The sequence below is a fragment of the Cervus elaphus genome, chromosome 26 (assembly GCF_910594005.1).
Source record: "Cervus elaphus chromosome 26, mCerEla1.1, whole genome shotgun sequence".
Lineage (NCBI taxonomy): Eukaryota > Metazoa > Chordata > Mammalia > Artiodactyla > Cervidae > Cervus > Cervus elaphus.
The window spans coordinates 29513632-29530681 of record NC_057840.1 but is presented as its reverse complement, the minus strand read 5'-3'; the positions used below and the strand labels follow the sequence as shown (position 1 = coordinate 29530681).

The 17050-nt window shown below is 35.8% G+C and overlaps 1 protein-coding gene across 4 annotated transcripts in view; it reads left to right on the top strand.

The window, feature by feature from the left end:
- SHPRH (SNF2 histone linker PHD RING helicase) overlaps positions 1 to 17050 on the top strand; it is an 83757-nt gene that overhangs the window by 57011 nt on the left and 9696 nt on the right. For all 4 annotated transcript variants that reach the window (XM_043888159.1, XM_043888160.1, XM_043888162.1 and 1 more), the window contains 3 exons: positions 798 to 899; positions 3891 to 3962; positions 5359 to 5547. In XM_043888159.1, the coding sequence (XP_043744094.1) occupies positions 798 to 899; positions 3891 to 3962; positions 5359 to 5547 (363 nt within the window). The remainder of the gene's footprint in view (positions 1 to 797; positions 900 to 3890; positions 3963 to 5358; positions 5548 to 17050) is intronic.

Sequence of the window (17050 nt, the reverse complement as noted above, 5' to 3'; positions counted from 1 at the left end):
TCTTGATCAGTTTTTAGACATGTGTCCTGTTACCCCAGCTTTTCCAGAACTAGAAAAGTCTTCCCCAAAGAGTGGCCAAGAACCTACCTTGCCCTGTTTTCCTTTGCTAAATGATGAACAGATATTGACCTGTTAAATCCCTCTTTGTATCTCAGAATTTAAAAAATAATTCCACCAACCTTTCTTCCTATTAAAAATATAACTTTCTTTATTATTTGTTTTTGTTCCTTAAATCTTTTAAATCTTTTTTTCTGTAAAGCTTAGGAACTGTAATATAGAAAAACTTAGAAATGTTCATTGTATACAATTTCACTTCGTTTTTAAAACAAAATTCTCAATAACCTTTTCCAAAACAGGTTCCTCTTGTTTTTATACTTTTCTTCTGTTTACTGTATTCTACTGAGGGAGCACCACAGAGAGGAGGGAAGCCGATTCTTCTCTGGATTTCTTAAAATCGCTTTATTTGTATGACCAAAGTAGAATATCATTTTATTTTTCCTTGCTCCATGAATGTACTATTACTGAAAAGTCATACAAAAAGTCTTTGGTTGACTTATCCTACTTCAGGTATATAGGGAAGTTTTTATCTAAAAGAATTCTACATTGAATTTTTCTTCTATACAGCAAAATATATGTATTTTTAAAAATATATTATCTAGTATCCATTTTGCACATTTGAGTTTTCACACGTAAATATGTTTCTTAAACATTTTAAAGAAGAATTAAAATAGAAAAATTGAATATGTTTAGTATAATGTTACCATCTTAGCATAAAGATGTTTTATTTTGCTTTTTAGGTAGAACAGAATCGTATAAAACTGCTAAATGATAAAGCTGTTGCTACATCCCAGCTGCAGAAAAAGCTTGGGCAGCTTCTTTACCTAACTAACTTGGAAAAGGTACTGTTTTTAAAAGATGTTACTTTTTCCCATATCGCACTATCAATAAACCACTTTATTGACTCCTTTTATTTAATCTCTTAGTCCCATAATTAATGCTTATAGGTGTTTTTTTAATCATTCTTTTGTTTGTGTTAGTTTTATGTCAGAACAGTAGCTATATCTGCAGTACCTGTGCAGATCAGAAAAGAAGATGATGTCTATAGAAAATATGTTATACAGATAATGTAAAAGGTATGCAGTATATAGCATAGAAAGTGAAGTCACTCAGTCGTGTCCAACTCTTTGCGACCCCGTGGACTGTAGCCCGCCAGGCTCCTCTGTCCATGGGATTCTCCAGGCAAGAATACTGGAGTGGGTTGCCGTTTCCTTCTCCAAGTATATAGCATAGCACAATGTAAATAGACTAGTTTGAAACCTTGAATACTGATCGTATTACAGCATACCTCTGGGCGAAGATTGCACTGTATAATACATACACCTGCCTCTATTAATGCATACACAGATTTTTTTTTAATTTGTTATTGGAATTGCGAAGTGTGCTTGGAAACCTACTAAATCAGAGGACTTGGCAATAAATTATTTAATGTAATTCACAGCATATTTTCTGAGTAGTAAGCAAAGTACTATATCAGACATTGATGAAGGTAATTCAGCTTTCTGGCAAACATAAATGTGAGAGTCAACACAGTAACTTATCAGAGAAACATGTAGTAGTAGATTTTTGGATAGGAAAAATGAAGCAAAGAGTGGACTACAATTGGTCCTGAAAAACTGGTGCAAAATAACATTTGAGTGAATATCATTAAATTCAGTAATGACAAAATGAAAAACATTCATTATCGGTAAAATAGCATGGTCATGCAGAAGGTAGACTTTTGACCTAGACAGAGCAAGCTTGATCATGCAGCCACTATTTTCTAGATATAGGACTGTTTTTCAAGTTACTTTCTTCTCTTTGTCCCATCTGTAAAATGAAAATAGTAATACTCTTGTAGGACCTTCTTGAGGATTAAATGAATTAATAAGTCAATCTCATGCAAAAATGCCAGATATATTAAAGTAACATGGGGGAAAAAATATTAATATTTCTGGACATGAGTTTTTAAAATATAAGATTTCTGTACTTAATATGAGAGTCAAAATTAAGAGACAGTTAATCATTTTTTAGTTATAGAATAAGTAGATATCCTCTATATGTTGAATTATTTTTTAAAAGGTTAAAATCCCAAAGATACAATCTATGTGGGAAAACCCATTTGACTAAAAACAGAGAAAAATATTTAGTTTATAAATGAAGGAAAATAAGGAATCCATAAATTACTACACATAGGACAAATCCAACCCATCACCAGTTTTTGTAAATTTTAAAGATTTACTGAAACACAGCTATTGTCATTCATTAAGTATTGCATGCAGCTGCTTTTGCGCTATGTAATAGCAGAGTTGAGTTGTTGGGGTAGAGATCACATGGCCCACAAAGCCTAAAATATTTACTACCAGGCCCTTTATGGAAAAAATGCTAATTCTTAAGTTAAGCAAATTAGAAGAGAAGACAAACGGTAGATTGTTTATAAGATAAGATAGTAATGCCTTCTTCTGTGTGCATGCTCTTAGTTACTCCACTCCCATGCTGACTCTGGGCTCAGCCAGATGACTTGCTTTTGGTCTTGTGTCAGAGCAGAGATTTGAAAAGTCTACGCACTTTGGGGACTTCCCAGGTAGCTCAGTGGTACAGGATCCACCTACCAGTGCTGGCGAGACAGGTTCATTCCCTGGGTCAGGAAGATCCACTAGAGAAGGAAATGGCAACCCACTCCAAATCCCACGGGCAGAGGAGCCTGGCGGGCTACAGCCCATGGCGTTGCAAAAGAAACACAACCTAGGGACTAAGCAACAGTAATGCACTGTGACATTCCTCCAGTTGTGTTGTGATTTTGGACTCTCAGACTAAGTGAAGAAGCCCAGGTTCCATTCTTGAGGAGCAAATACCTCAACTTAGCCCTCTCCCCAGACCAGCTCTTACCAACTGCTAGACATGAGTGTGGGGCCAGCCCGAGGCAAATCAGCCCATCCCAAAATTACCCAGGTGACTGGTAGAATCAGGAGAAATAGATGTTTTTTTAGCCACCAAGGTTTTAAGTGGTTTGTTACATGTTACCTGAAATAAATCATTAATTAAAAAGGGAAAGGATAACTCAGTTCAACTGTTATAAATGCCTGCACACTTACATTACAGTTAATGGAGTTGTTTTAACCATTAGAACTGCTGAATCCATGCACAATTTACTTTTTTTTTCCTGCTTATAAAAGGGTAATCAAGAACAGTTTAGTAATCTATGAGTCTAATTTACTTTCCTTTATGTTGTTGTCCTCAGTTTTAAAATTTGTTCATTTTGATGACTTTGTTTTGGAAATGTTCCAGTTTTTAAGGAGATTTTTGAAAAGCTACTATATTTTGACATGATTTCTGGGCATAGATAGCTCTCAAATCAATAGTATTTCTGCTTAGTGAAGTTAGAGAAAAGGTCCTGAGAAGAAATCAGCATTAATAAAGAATTACGTGAATAAATGCCACCTCTTCCCTTGTCTGTGATCCCATGCCAACTGGATACGCGGAATACCTATTTCTTTATTAAAAAAAAAATCTAGCATGAAAGTAAAATTTGAGAATTTAACTAAATTGTATCAATATTTTGCTTTTTATTTTGCCTTCTATAATAATCACAAATAATCATAAGTGTAGTAATATGACAACTTTCACAAGTGGTATTAAAAATTGTGTCCAATTTTTTGTTCACTCCTTAAATAAATGTTATTTGTACATCTCAGGATTGATAGTATTAGGTAATATATGAATTATTAGGTCATCTCAATTATTAGATTATTTTAATTTCAATTGCCAATGTTTATTTTATAAATGAGTTGTAAAACATGTGTCAGCTTTTAAAATATAACTAATACATGTTTTATTTCTTCTTTTTTGGACAGTCTCAGGACAAAACATCAGGAGGTATTAATCCAGAACCTTGTCCAATCTGTGCTCGGCAACTGGGAAAACAGGTGAAATTATAATAAATACTACATGCATTTATAAAATACTTTACAGTTTTCAAAGGCTTCTACATACAAATTCCCCCACCTTGCGTGCAAGGCAAATGTTATCTCTGCCTTAAAGGTAGGGCCAAAGGTTAACTAACATGCTTAATGTCAAATATGTTTGAGCAATGTTTTTTCCCTTAAGTGATAGGTCAAACATGTTTCTAGAATAACCCCATCTTTTTCATTAAAGATGAATAATTTTAAGCACTTGACTGTCAGTTTATCATGGATATTTGGGAATTGTACAGAAATACAGTGCAGCATACACAGATTTACTTACGGTATTACAAATGTATAATAACATAGTTCTTACTTAATATTATTAATATCTAATAGTACCAGAATTTAAAGCACAAATAACAGCAATCCTAAAGGAATTTATATGTGTTTGAATATTAATGTACAAATGTCTAAAATAAATGGTACTGTATTAGTTCTCCTCAAAAAGATTCTTATTTTTATTTTATGAAATGTGATTTGTGATACTGTAAGTTCCTACTTTGATAAATAAATACGTAATAGCAGAATATTCATTGTTTTTTTTTTTAATTTGAAAAAGTCTTTTTTTTTTTTTAAATGGGTGAAAGTCTCTCTGGCACTTTTTTCCTATGAAACTGAGAGGAAAAGTTTAAATACATGAATTCTGCGCTCTGACCAGCAGTGATCAGAAAGCACATACCTTTAGTCGCCATGATTTATGGAGAAGATTTTAAAGGATATTTTATTGATAATAAATTGTAAAAGGATAGATTGGAAACTGAGCAAAAGAATATTAATCTCAGTAATACTGGAGGTTACTGATAAATAAGTGATAAAAACATTTTGACAAAAGCTACTATAAAAATGGAAAGGATCATAGTGTAAGTAGTTTCTTTACTTTTAGTTTTGATGAGATTCATGCAACTAATTTGTCTCAGAAATTTTATTGTCTTTACCATTTGCATCTCATTTTCTGTATAATAAATACTTTAATATATAAAAATTAAATCTGTTTAATAAGTTGTATAGAATGTATTAGATATGATAGCTCAGAATTAATATTGTAGTCAATCTGTTACTCTATTAGAGTAATTTGCACTTTTCCTAAATACTGAAATGAGAACACCAACATCTTACAAAATATTGATGACTGTTAGTCCTCCTATTAGTGTGAGCAGAACTAAAAACTATTGTTCACTAAAAAATAGTTTAAAAGTATAATTTAGTCTTTATGACGTAAAGGTTTTTTATTATATATCATGAAATATTTAGGAAATAAAATGATGGCTCTCTTCCTCTCCTTTCAGTAGATTTGTAGATTGGAAGGCATGTTTGATAGCATCTCGCTGAGGCACACTCTGTGTGTTTTCTTCTTCAGTGGGCAGTACTGACCTGCGGGCACTGTTTCTGTAACGAGTGCGTTTCAATTATTATCGAACAGTACAGCGTGGGGTCTCACAGGAGCTCCATTAAGTGTGCTATCTGCCGCCAGACCACGTCTCACAAGGAAATCTCCTATGTCTTCACCTCAGAGAAAGCCAGCCAGGAAGAAGACATCCCTGTGAAGGTAAAGTCGGCTAAGAACATGCATAGTCAGAGCAGTGTAATAGGAGTCAGTATCTGGCAGTGAGAGCATCAAAATCAGAGTGAGGCTGGCTCAGTGAATCAGCTACTGTTGACTGTAGATATACTGCCTGCAAGCCTCAGTACATCTACTCATTCCTCACGGTAGGAACACAGGAATGCTTTTTCAAACATAGTAATAATTATGCCCACTATAGCAAAAAAAAAGGTGGCATCTTAGAATTCCAGTCTTTTTTTCTTTAATAGTGTTTCTGAGCACTACAGATACTAGATAGAGCTCTGGTTTAATTCCAGGTTTCTTTTTCTTCATTTTTCGATTCAGCCCAGTGTATCAGGAAAAAGAAGATATGCCGCACCAAATTGAGGGATAAAATTAATTGATTCCTGAAGTTATTAGTGAAGACTGTCACAAGGAGACAGTGCATTTTTAGATGGCATGGATTGATATTTCAGACTATAGCCAAAACTTTGCTTTATTTTCCTAATTTTTTTTCCCCATGCTTCATTCAGAACTTTCAGATAGAAGACTATAATTTAAAATCCAAATAAAATAAATTGCAGATTTGTTGTTTAGTCGCTAAGTTGTGTCCAACTCTTTCGTGACCCCCATGGACTGTGGCCCACCAGGCTCCTCTGTCCATGGGATTTCCCAGGCAAGAATACTGGAGTGGGTTGCCATTTTCTTCTCCAGGAGCTCTTCCCGACCCAGGCATCAAACCCACGTCTCCTGCATTTACCACTGAGCCACCAGGGAAGCCCAAAATCCAAGTAGGATCTGTAATTGGACTTTCTGCCTGAGAGGGTATTTATTTAATGAAAAGCCTTTACTAGGTTTTTTTGCTCTTTGTTTTATGTAAACAGGCTTTTTTTGTTTGTTTTCCTAACCAAACTTAGAGGACAATTCAGCATATGAGTATGGTAGAGAATACAGGCCAGAAGAAGTTGGAAGACTGATGGAGATGGCTCATAAGCTAGAAGTAGTAGAATATTTTTCATTATTTCCTCCTCCTTCTGGGTCCCTGCTGCTCTATGCTCACTTACTGTCCAGGGTTGTATTTTGTGAGTAGACTTAACCACAGGTCCTTATCAGAGAATAGGAGACCTTTTTATTATTATTACTGTTACTGAAATATAGTTGATTTACAGTATTAGTTTCAGGTGTACAACAAAGTAAATCAGTGAAACATACATGTGTCCACTTTTTTTTTTCTTAAGATTCTTTTCCCATATGTGTCATTAAGAGTATTGAGTGGAGTCCCCTGAGCTATGCAGTAAGTCCTTATTACTTCTCTATTTCATATAGAGTAGTGTATATATGTCAATACCAATCTCCCAATTTATCACTCCCCCCAGCAACCATAAGTTTATTTCCTACTATTGTGACTCAGTTTCTGTTTTGTAAATAAGTTCATTTATACCAATTTTTTAGATCCCACATATGAGCAATATCATGTGATACTTGTGTTCGTCCTTTTCAAAGAAGATAGGTATTCAGTACTCCAGATGTGACTATAAAAATGGGTAACTCAGGTGAGGTGGTAGAAGCTGAAGCAATGAGATTTGAATGTTGAATAAGTGGTCCAAGTGGACGGCATATAATATCCGGAGTTGATTATACTTTAGCCTGTTGACCACACGGAGAACGGCTTTCTTTTTCACTTCCCCCCGCTCCTTTCTTCCTACTCTCACAGTTTTTTCTTTCCTTTCCTTTACATAAAAAGTCTTTTCTCTTTCCCTCTCTCTTCTTTTCTGGTCTCAGGCATCCCAGGGTCCACAGATGGCATGCGTGGCTAAGAAGGGCTGCTGACCCTTCAGTGAACACATTCATGACAGCACAGGGAACAAGCATAAGAAGGAACTGCTGTGTCAGACTTCATGCAGGAAGGTTTAGGAAGTGATTGCCCTAGCTACCAGTAAACAGCACCATCTCTCTGAAACTGAGTCCATCAAACCCAAACACCTGTTCATTTTATGGCAACTTTCCTAGACACCTAGGAGAAAGATCAGGACAGTTACATATGCTGTCTTGTTGGGACAGGAATATCAGTGTACAAATACTGTTTATTATGCTCTTTTTCCTGTCTTTCGTGGGTATTGATGAACACATGAATTAATTGAAGGATCTACCAAAACAAAAATTTTATAGCATTGGAACATGTTTACATTACCATATATAAAATAGATAACCAGTGTAAGTTCAGTGCATGAAGCAGGACACCCAAAGCGGGTGCTCTGGAACCACCCGTGGGGATAGGGTAGAGAGGGAGGTGGAAGAGGGGTTCAGAATGGGGGGGACACATGTATACCTGTGGCTAATTCATGTTGATGTATGGCAAAAACCATCACAACATTGCAAAGTAAATATCCTCCAATTAAAATAAATATTTTTTTTCCAAAAAGAATACAGAATTTATCAAAGTTCAATTCTCTTACCTTTTAGATGTACATATACTTACGTTTCCTTTTTACTAAATACATGACTGAAATTATACTTACTATGCAAGCAAGTTTTGTCACTTTTCCACATTCTCACATTGCTTGTCTCTGCATTTACTTTTTGTTTTCTGTCACTATTTCTGTCTGCCATTTCTGCCGCCTGTGTCCTCTGTCACATTTCTGCCACGTCCTTGAAGCATCTGCTTGTTTTCTCAGCCTCTCACTGTACCCTGACTGTCTGAGACTGTCCCACTTAATTGATCACGTCATCTGTCTTAGAGTTGAGGGATATAAAGATGGCTCTATGTAAATACTGAAGGCATTGTTTTGAAATTTATTTCATTAAAGTTTTTATCTGAAACTTTCACTTCACTCTAAGCATTCATGTCAAGACACTCAGACACAGCAAACAATGTAATTTCATACATGGTGCTTAATCATCTAGCTGATCTCTGGTAAAGGATATTTGGAGAACATAAAAATAGAATTAAATAATATAAGACTTTTTTTTTCTACTGGTATTTCACAATGTAAGGAATCCTACTGATTGACCACGGAAATAAAATGAATAAAGTACTCATTGTGAATTAGGGTATGCATTTACGTTAAAGACTGTCTCTACCCTAACAGCTGTGTCACAGTATTCCTAAATGACCCTTGGAACCTCCTGGGTATTTCGCAAAGTAAACAAAATTCCCCCTGCGAGTTCTGACAACTGCCAGGCATTTTGGAGGGTGAAGTAGGCCTCCTGGCAGAACACAGGCCCCACGTGACCTGTGCCCCGTGTCCTCAGCTTGGCTCCCTTTCATACAAAGCATTTTTGTCATTGGAAACCCTGACCCTGTAATGAACAAGATTCTTATGTCATAAGAAGTTTCTATCCAAGAGAGAATACATGGATATAGCCACAGCAAAACAGCACCCGCTACACACACAGCACTTCAGTTTCTGAAACTTGAGTGCCTCGTGATCAAGTGCTCTGTTTTTTAAATTAAAGTTTATTTTCAGGTGCATTCCTGTAACTTCTAACTTGTTAAGATCTTGGATCTGGTCCAGGAATCTGCAGTTTTAACAAGCAAATCTATAGCTAGAAAAGATGTTTTATACAACCTTTTTGTAGAGAAAAAGAAAAATATTGTATTTCTACATTAAAACTCAGAGAAACCTAGCAATACCATTTGTCAAACTATACTATGTGTAGGATCATGTTGTTTCTTTTTTTTTTTTTTTTCAGTTTTATTCAGTTGACTTGAAGGTGACTCGTAAAGTCTGTCTTGTAGTTTCTAACTATAATTAAAATATCTAGGTGTAATAAAAATGATTGTAAAATTCTGAGTTTAAAGTTGACATAAAATAATTTGGTAAATATAATCCACAAGTGATTATATTTAAATATGCTCCTCTAAGTATTCTTATATAAGATACTTGATATTATCTTGGTGGTGGTGGTCAGTCGCTCAGTCATGTCTGATTCTTTGTGACCCCATGGACTCCAGCACCCCAGGCTTCTCATGAGCTTGCTCAAACTCATGTACATTGAGTCAGTGATGCCATTCAACCATCTCATCCTCTGCTGTCCCCTTCTCCTCCTGCCTTCAGTCTTTCCTGGCATCAGGGTCTTTTCCAATGAGTCAGCTCTTTGTTTTAGGTGGCCAAAATATTGGAGTTTCAGCTTCAGCATCAGTCCTTCCAATGAATATTCAGGACTGATTTCCTTTACAATTGACTGGTTGGATCTCCTTGCAGTCCAATGGACTCTCAAGAGTCTTTTCTAACACCACAGTTAAAAAGCATCAGTTCTTTGGTGCTCAGCTTCCTTTATAGTCCAACTCTAACATCCTACATGACTACTGGAAAAACCATAGCTTTGACTAGATGGACCTTTGTTGGCAAAGTAATGTCTCTTCATTTTAATGTGCTGTCTAGGTTTGTCATAGCTTTTCTTCCAAGAAACAAGCGTCATTTAATTTCATGGCTGCAGTCACCATCTGCAGTGATTTTGGAAGCCAAGAATATAAAGTCTGTCTCTGTTTCCATTGTTTTCCCCATCTATTATATTTACATATAATATCCCCTATAATCTTAACTTTTTTGCAATTGCTAACTTTTTTTCTCTTTGAAATAATTATTCAAAATACTTTAAAGAACAGGATATTTTTGTGGCTAAGTGCACTGGTAAAATTTCCCACCTAGGCTGCCTGGGTGGAGTTTCCACTGAACTATTGAAGAAACATGTGTAAAGCCCAACCATTTTCCCAGGCATGTACTTGAAAAATATTCCTGATTTGTGAGATCAATCATATATAAACTGTGTAACTGTACTAAATTGTATCTGTCACTATCAACTTGGGTTTTTAGCATGGTGAACAGGTGCAGACAGAAATAAAACAATGTTAACTGATCTTACTCAACTAGAACTACTATGGACAGCACAGGCAAATTGGAAGACTCAGCTCTACTTTAAAAGGAGAAGTCCAGAATAAAAGTAGTGTCAGAAAGTCCCAAGACAGGAAATGACTTCCTCCATACTGTTTTCCTAAAAATAGGAAACATTCAGGTTATTTGGAAGTTACAAACCAGTAAGGAAACCTAAAGAAAAATCTGTGACCTATTACCAAATTATAGCCCTAGTTATAACTGATTAGAGATTATAGTTCTTTTGGGGGTGTGAGGGAGCTAAATTGTATAAATTTGTCTTTTTAAAAGTAATGTTCTTCAGTTAAATGAATCTTCAAAAAAGCTCTAATCTCAGGATCTTTGACGCTTATAGTAAGTTTAAAAGATTGCAAAAACTTAATCCAAGTAATAACTGGAAGATTTAAATACTAACTCTGCTCCATTTCAGCTGTGATTGTCCATTTATAACAAGCCTGACACTCCTTTCCTGTGGCCGCTAACAGGCGAGGCACCCATTTGACATCAGAGCAGTGAGAGGTACTGTAGGTACAGTATTACACAACACTAGAGTAATGACATAATTCAGAAGAACAGTTCATTTGTAATAAAATGTGTGTTAGTTGCTCAGTCATGTCTGACTCTTTGCAACCCCATTGACTGTAGGCTCCTCTGTCCATGGAATTCACCAGGCAAAAATATTGGAGTAGGGAGCCATTCCCTTCTCTAGGGGATCTTCCCAACCTAGGATCAAACCTGGATGTCCTGCATTACAGACAGATTCTTTGCCATCTTAGCCACCAGGGAAGTGTTTATCACTGTTGATAAACACAATCCCAATTGTATCACTGATAAAATAAGTTTAAAAGTTCCCAGAATTACAAGTCTCCCACCCATTCCCCTAAAACCCTTATTCATCTGTCAAAAATCAGTATAATGTTATTTTTTAGTGGAAGTAGGTTACACAAAAGATTAAAATAAATTCAGAATAAAATGAACGGCACACAGTGAAAACTAATGTTCTCCTTCATCCATCCTACTTTGACTTGCCATTGTGAACAATTTCTATTTTTAGTTACAAAGATCACCTCTGTGATTCTCAGTAATATACATCAATTTTGTTTCTTAAAGTACTAGCTTTAGACAGTATCCGCTGACTCCTCACTTTAAAATAGGGGGAAATTAATGCATCTATTCCTCCTTCATTCCTTTCCTTTCTATTTTTGTGATAGTATCATTTTTATATTATAATATTTATACATCCACATTTTGTTATATAAATACTTTTCATTACAGAACCAAGCAGAGTGATTGAAGTCATGCAGAAAGGAGCAGAATCCTGATCCTGTTTCATTTAAATTTCACTTTTCAGTGAAGAATCTTTTTTAAGTACCCCAGTCTAATAGAAGTTCTCATCTTTTTTAGCTAGCTTCCTGCACTTCTGTGTCAGCCTTACCTGATATCATTATTCATGTAACCCTCATTCTTTGATTCTTTTTTCCACTGTGCTATAACTGCATCAAGAAATTTTAACATGATGAGCATGTGAATGGCAAATCAGTTTTTGCACGTCTGAAAATGACTTCATTCTGCCTTCACTTTAGAGTCATAAGTGATTTGGCCTCCTTACTATGAGACGTCATTTGACATGTCTTGTATATATTAGTTTGTGTGTATTTCACATGTATAGAATATATATACTAATGTGGTGGCTCAGACAGTAAAGAACCCACCTGCCATGCAGGAAACCTGGGTTCAGTCCCTTGGTCGGAAGGATCCTCTGGAGAAGGAAATGGCAACCCACTCCAGTATCCTTGCCTGGGAAATCCCATGGACAGAGGAGCCTGGTGGGCTACAGTCTGTGGGGTCTCAAAGAGTCAGACAGGACTGAGCGACTAAGCACAGAATATAGTGTGAAGATATGTTAAAGATAATATACAGATTCGTAGTGTCTATAAAATCTCTAAGGGTATGGTCTGCCTGTAGAATCCATAGGCATGAATATTTTCTGTGATGTTTGATGAAAACTGAATACATTCATCATCTCCATTGTGTTGACTTTTTTCTGATGCTCTTCAGAACACAGCAGACCCTTTAGCCTTTAATTCTGCCAGTGGAGCTGAGCCTGACCATGAGAATCCATAGATACTAGGAAGGAAAAGATGTGGGAGAGGCATCGGGACAGATTTAACAGAGGAAATAAAAGGAGCCGAAGGAAGAAGGACTAAGACCAGTGAAGAAGGGATATAACAGGCAACGAACTGTGGGTTCAGTCGTGGATTGCCAAGCCCTGCTTCAGAATCCACAGTTTCCACTTTTATTGTATAAGTCACTGAAGAAAAAAAATACAAAGCAGTACTAACTTTCTAGTCTTAAAGCACTATTTTTCTTTTGTTTATATAAATCAAGTATAAGTAGCATTTTGCTGCTCCATTTGGGAGGTACCATGTCTGTTCTCCCTTCTCCAAGTCAGGAGTCTCAACAGATAGGACATAGATGTGGAGGGGATAGTGTGAAGCCATCTGCACGCTGTCTTCTCTACCACACTCATGGGTTTTCCCTAAGGTGCACCGTCTTTCCCCAGTAGTAAGACCTCAGGGAATAAAAAGCAGTACCTCTCTCTTAGGTTGCATTGGTAAAATATTTAGACCCATTCTGGAGGAGAGGGGTTGATCAGTGTCTAAGTTAAATATTACTTTATTGCTTTGTTGTTAGAATTCTTTTGGTCTCCTACATATATGATAGAAACAAAACTGAGTTTTCTATCCTTCTAACACATTTAACAACTTTTAACATAGAGTCTGTGATTTCAGAATTTTACAAGAGCCTGAGAGTATAGAACTGCACACTCCAATCAAATTTAACTCTGATTTTAAAAATTAATTATCCCTACTTACAATAGATAAGAAGCTACATGACCTTTCTGATTTTAGTTATGCTAGTAGACAATTTCTAGGCCAGATTTCATGAGAAATTTTTTGTTAACCTTTATTGCTAATGGAGCTCTACGTTCTCTCATTGCCTTGACCCAGTGACCTGGAGCTTTTCACTTTGTATTTAATTGTCCGAAAAGTGAAAGACCTGTGTATGTAGCTTTGAGATCTAGTGTATTTGCTCATTAAATTATAAGCAGGTGAGCAAAAATCTTCATAAAGAATATTTTATAAGATCCTTCTGTTGTAAAGAAGGAAAATTCCAAATTCTTTTTCTTCAGTATTAACTATTATAATGCTCTTGGCTGCTTACCTCATGAGAGAAAAACCAGGAGAGGCACTGGCTTGGTCTGCATGGTTGCACTTCATATGTCTCCTTTTATAGTTCCTAGTTGACCTTAGAGAGAACTTGTGTCTCAGAGAGAATGGCCACAAAGATACAGTGAAGAGAGGCAGAGGACAAATGAAGGGTCTTTATTCCAAAGCTCGGCCTTGGTCACTGATGTTTCAGAAACAAAGAAAAACCGAGCATTAATCATAGAGTCAGGGTTGGCAGATGTATATCTGGAAAAACTGGAGACTGTCAAGAAAGGATAGGAATGAGGAAAGGGACGAGAACAATAGAAGAGGACAGAGGTGCTATAATTAAATGCAACTTTATCAATCTCAGATATTAAGGAATAATCTAGCAGTTTGGGGAGGTTTCTATTCCTACGCACTCTCCTAATTCCAGCCTAACTTTGCATCTGTGTGTTGTCATAGCTAAAACATCAGCTGGGTTGAATTAAGGCTACCAGTTTACATGTCTTGAGAATATTCATACTCTCTTAACACCTTGCACAGGGTTAGATTGACATCCCTTTTTCCTCTCCTATATCTTTTTTGCCTTTTCTGTGATCGCCTCCTATGCAGATATAACCTGTATATAGTCTATCACCTTCTTCCTGTTTCAATCTATTCAACAAACTGAATGTTTCTTTTCTGTAGCAGTGACCACATTGTATAGTCTCTTCAGAAACTGGCAGATTTGAGCCAAAGTTCGTTTATGTATATGAGATAAAAAGAAAGATTAAGAAGAACAGTAGAATGAGGATAATGCTTATTAAAGCTGGTACAATAAAGCGTTCACTTAAGTCACTTCCAAGCCAGCCCAGCAGTATAAGACTTTGCTTTTCTCCATACTCTGTAACATACATGAGACTGTATGCACTTGGGAATAAGGGAGTATCTTCATCTTTGTACATCCAGTGCCTACTGTAGTTCTTGTCACTTATGTGCATAGAAAATTTTTATTGAATGATTTAAATAATCAAACGTGAACTTACATGAATTGTTGGAGGGAATGAATGATAGAAGGATGACACAGAAGAAAGTCTGCCCTATCTCTTTGATCACTTTTATTGACTCTGCTCTTAGACCAACCATGGCCTTTTCAGTATTATGTTGAGACTTTTGCTTTTCACTTGGAAGGGGAAAAAAAGCACAAGCAGAAAAGAGAAAAGAAAGTTAAGAATAAGGATATCTGATCCTAAGGATTTGAACTAAAAGTCCACAGGGTTTGCTGACTTTATTAACCTCTCCTATCGCTGCTCATAGGTAGGTGAAAAAAATGAGAGTTGATAAACCTGAATGAAATGGTACCACCCTCCAATCAGTGACTTCTCTTAAGACCAGTTCCCCAGATTTCATTACATATTACTAACCCAAAATCCTCCTCAAAGCTTGCTTTGTGTTAGATTAAATCTGCTTGTCTTTCATGAATGTTCTTATCTGAGTCTGTCTGGGAAAGCGATAGAGATCAATCGCAAGATTTGATTTGCCTTTTGTTGATCATTCTGAATGAATAAAAAAATACGTTGAGAGTTTTAAATTATATTCTAACCTCTTTTATTTTCATTTTATCTGTATTGTTTTACTTGGGTTTGGGATTGAGAACTTTAAAAGTACATATTAAATTTTCTTTTACATTAAGTAAATTGGTTGAGTGTATACTATTTATGGAAGACCATGCAAGGCTCTAAGAGATATAAAAGTAAATGCCATTTAGTCCATATTTTCAAGCAGTATATCAACTGATAAATGACAGAAGTATTCTATACTCAGGTATGATATCATATCAAATGATACTACATAGAACCATCACAGGGCAATTAATTAAGGAAAAAGCTGTCCCTTTCCAAATAAAATCTCTCCTCTTTCCCTTATGGAAGACAGATTTAAATGTCAAACACAGAAAAGCCTAATAAAGTCAAAAAACATCTAGTTTATAAATCCACATACCATTCATCAAGCATTTATTAGTTACTGAAACTAATATAATGTATTAATATAGCACTTTTGCTAACATTATTGCATTTAATACAATTAAATGTGAACTACATATAGAAAGATAGGAAAATATTTACAACATGAATTTAACATGTGCAGTATTTGAGTGGTCCTACAAACTGGTTTATTTTTATTGGCAAGGAATATGAACAGACAGCTCACAGAAGAGAAATTCTGAATGGCCAGCAAGTGATGTTCAAGCTCATTCTCAGGAAAATGCAGATAAATGAAAATTTGGTTCCTCATTTTACCTATGATATTGGCAAAAAAATTGAACTTTAACAAGTGTACTAAGAAGCAGGCACATCTAACTGCTAATAGTTTAAAGTTCTAGCATTTCTAGGGTCAGTGTGATAGGGAATCTACCACAATCCAAATAATCTAAAAAACTTTTTTTTAATCTTTGACCAACAGTTCCAGTTTGATGTGCCTATCCAACAAAAAATTTGTGCACACATACCCAATCCTCTAAGTATAGTCACTGAAGTATTGTTTATAAGAACAAAAAAGAATGAAATTAATGTAAATGTATATTAATAAGCAAATGTGAGAGTTGGACTATAAAGAAAGCTGAGCACCAAAGAATTGGTGCTTTTGAACTGTGGTGTTGGAGAAGACTCTTGAGAGTCCCTTGGACTGCAAGGAGATACAATAAGTCCATCCTACAGGAAATCATTCCTGAATATTCATTGGAAGGACTGATGCTGAGACTGAAATTCCAATATTTTGGCCACCTGATGCAAAGAACTGACTCATGTGAAAAGACCCTGATGCTGGGAAAGATTGAAGGCAGGAGGAGAAGGGGAGGACAAAGGATGAGATGGTTGGATGGCATCACCAACTCTATGGACATGAGTTTGAGTAAACTCTGGGAGTTGGTGATAGACAGGGAGGCCTGGAGTGCTGCAGTCCATGGGGTCGCAGAGTCAGACACGACTGAGCGGCTGAACTGAACTGAACTCTAGTCTTTTCCTTCACAGAGTTAGCACTCCAGGTTGGAATTTTGCTTATAAAAGGTTATTCTGTTTTCTTTTGAAATTTTTGTAAGAAGCAGCTTAATTTTAGAAGGGTTCATAGTTATCCTGGTGTTTCACTTGAAAATATCTTTGAAAATGAGACCTTGCAGGGAACATGGAAGTTTCTTTCTTAACTGCTAAAATGATCACTTTATGTTAATTTCCTGTTTTCTTTTATTTGAGATAGTTTTGCTCTTATTTAAGATAATTTTTAGATTGAAATAGGTCCCTTATACTTTTTAACCTTTCAAGTATAATTGAAAGTCTATACATCCAGAGAAATAAATGTAGATATAGGACTTTAATATGAGAATTTAAAAATATTCCTTAATTCTTTGTTGGTGACTTTAAACTTAGTAAAGCTTTCTCCTTATTTGTT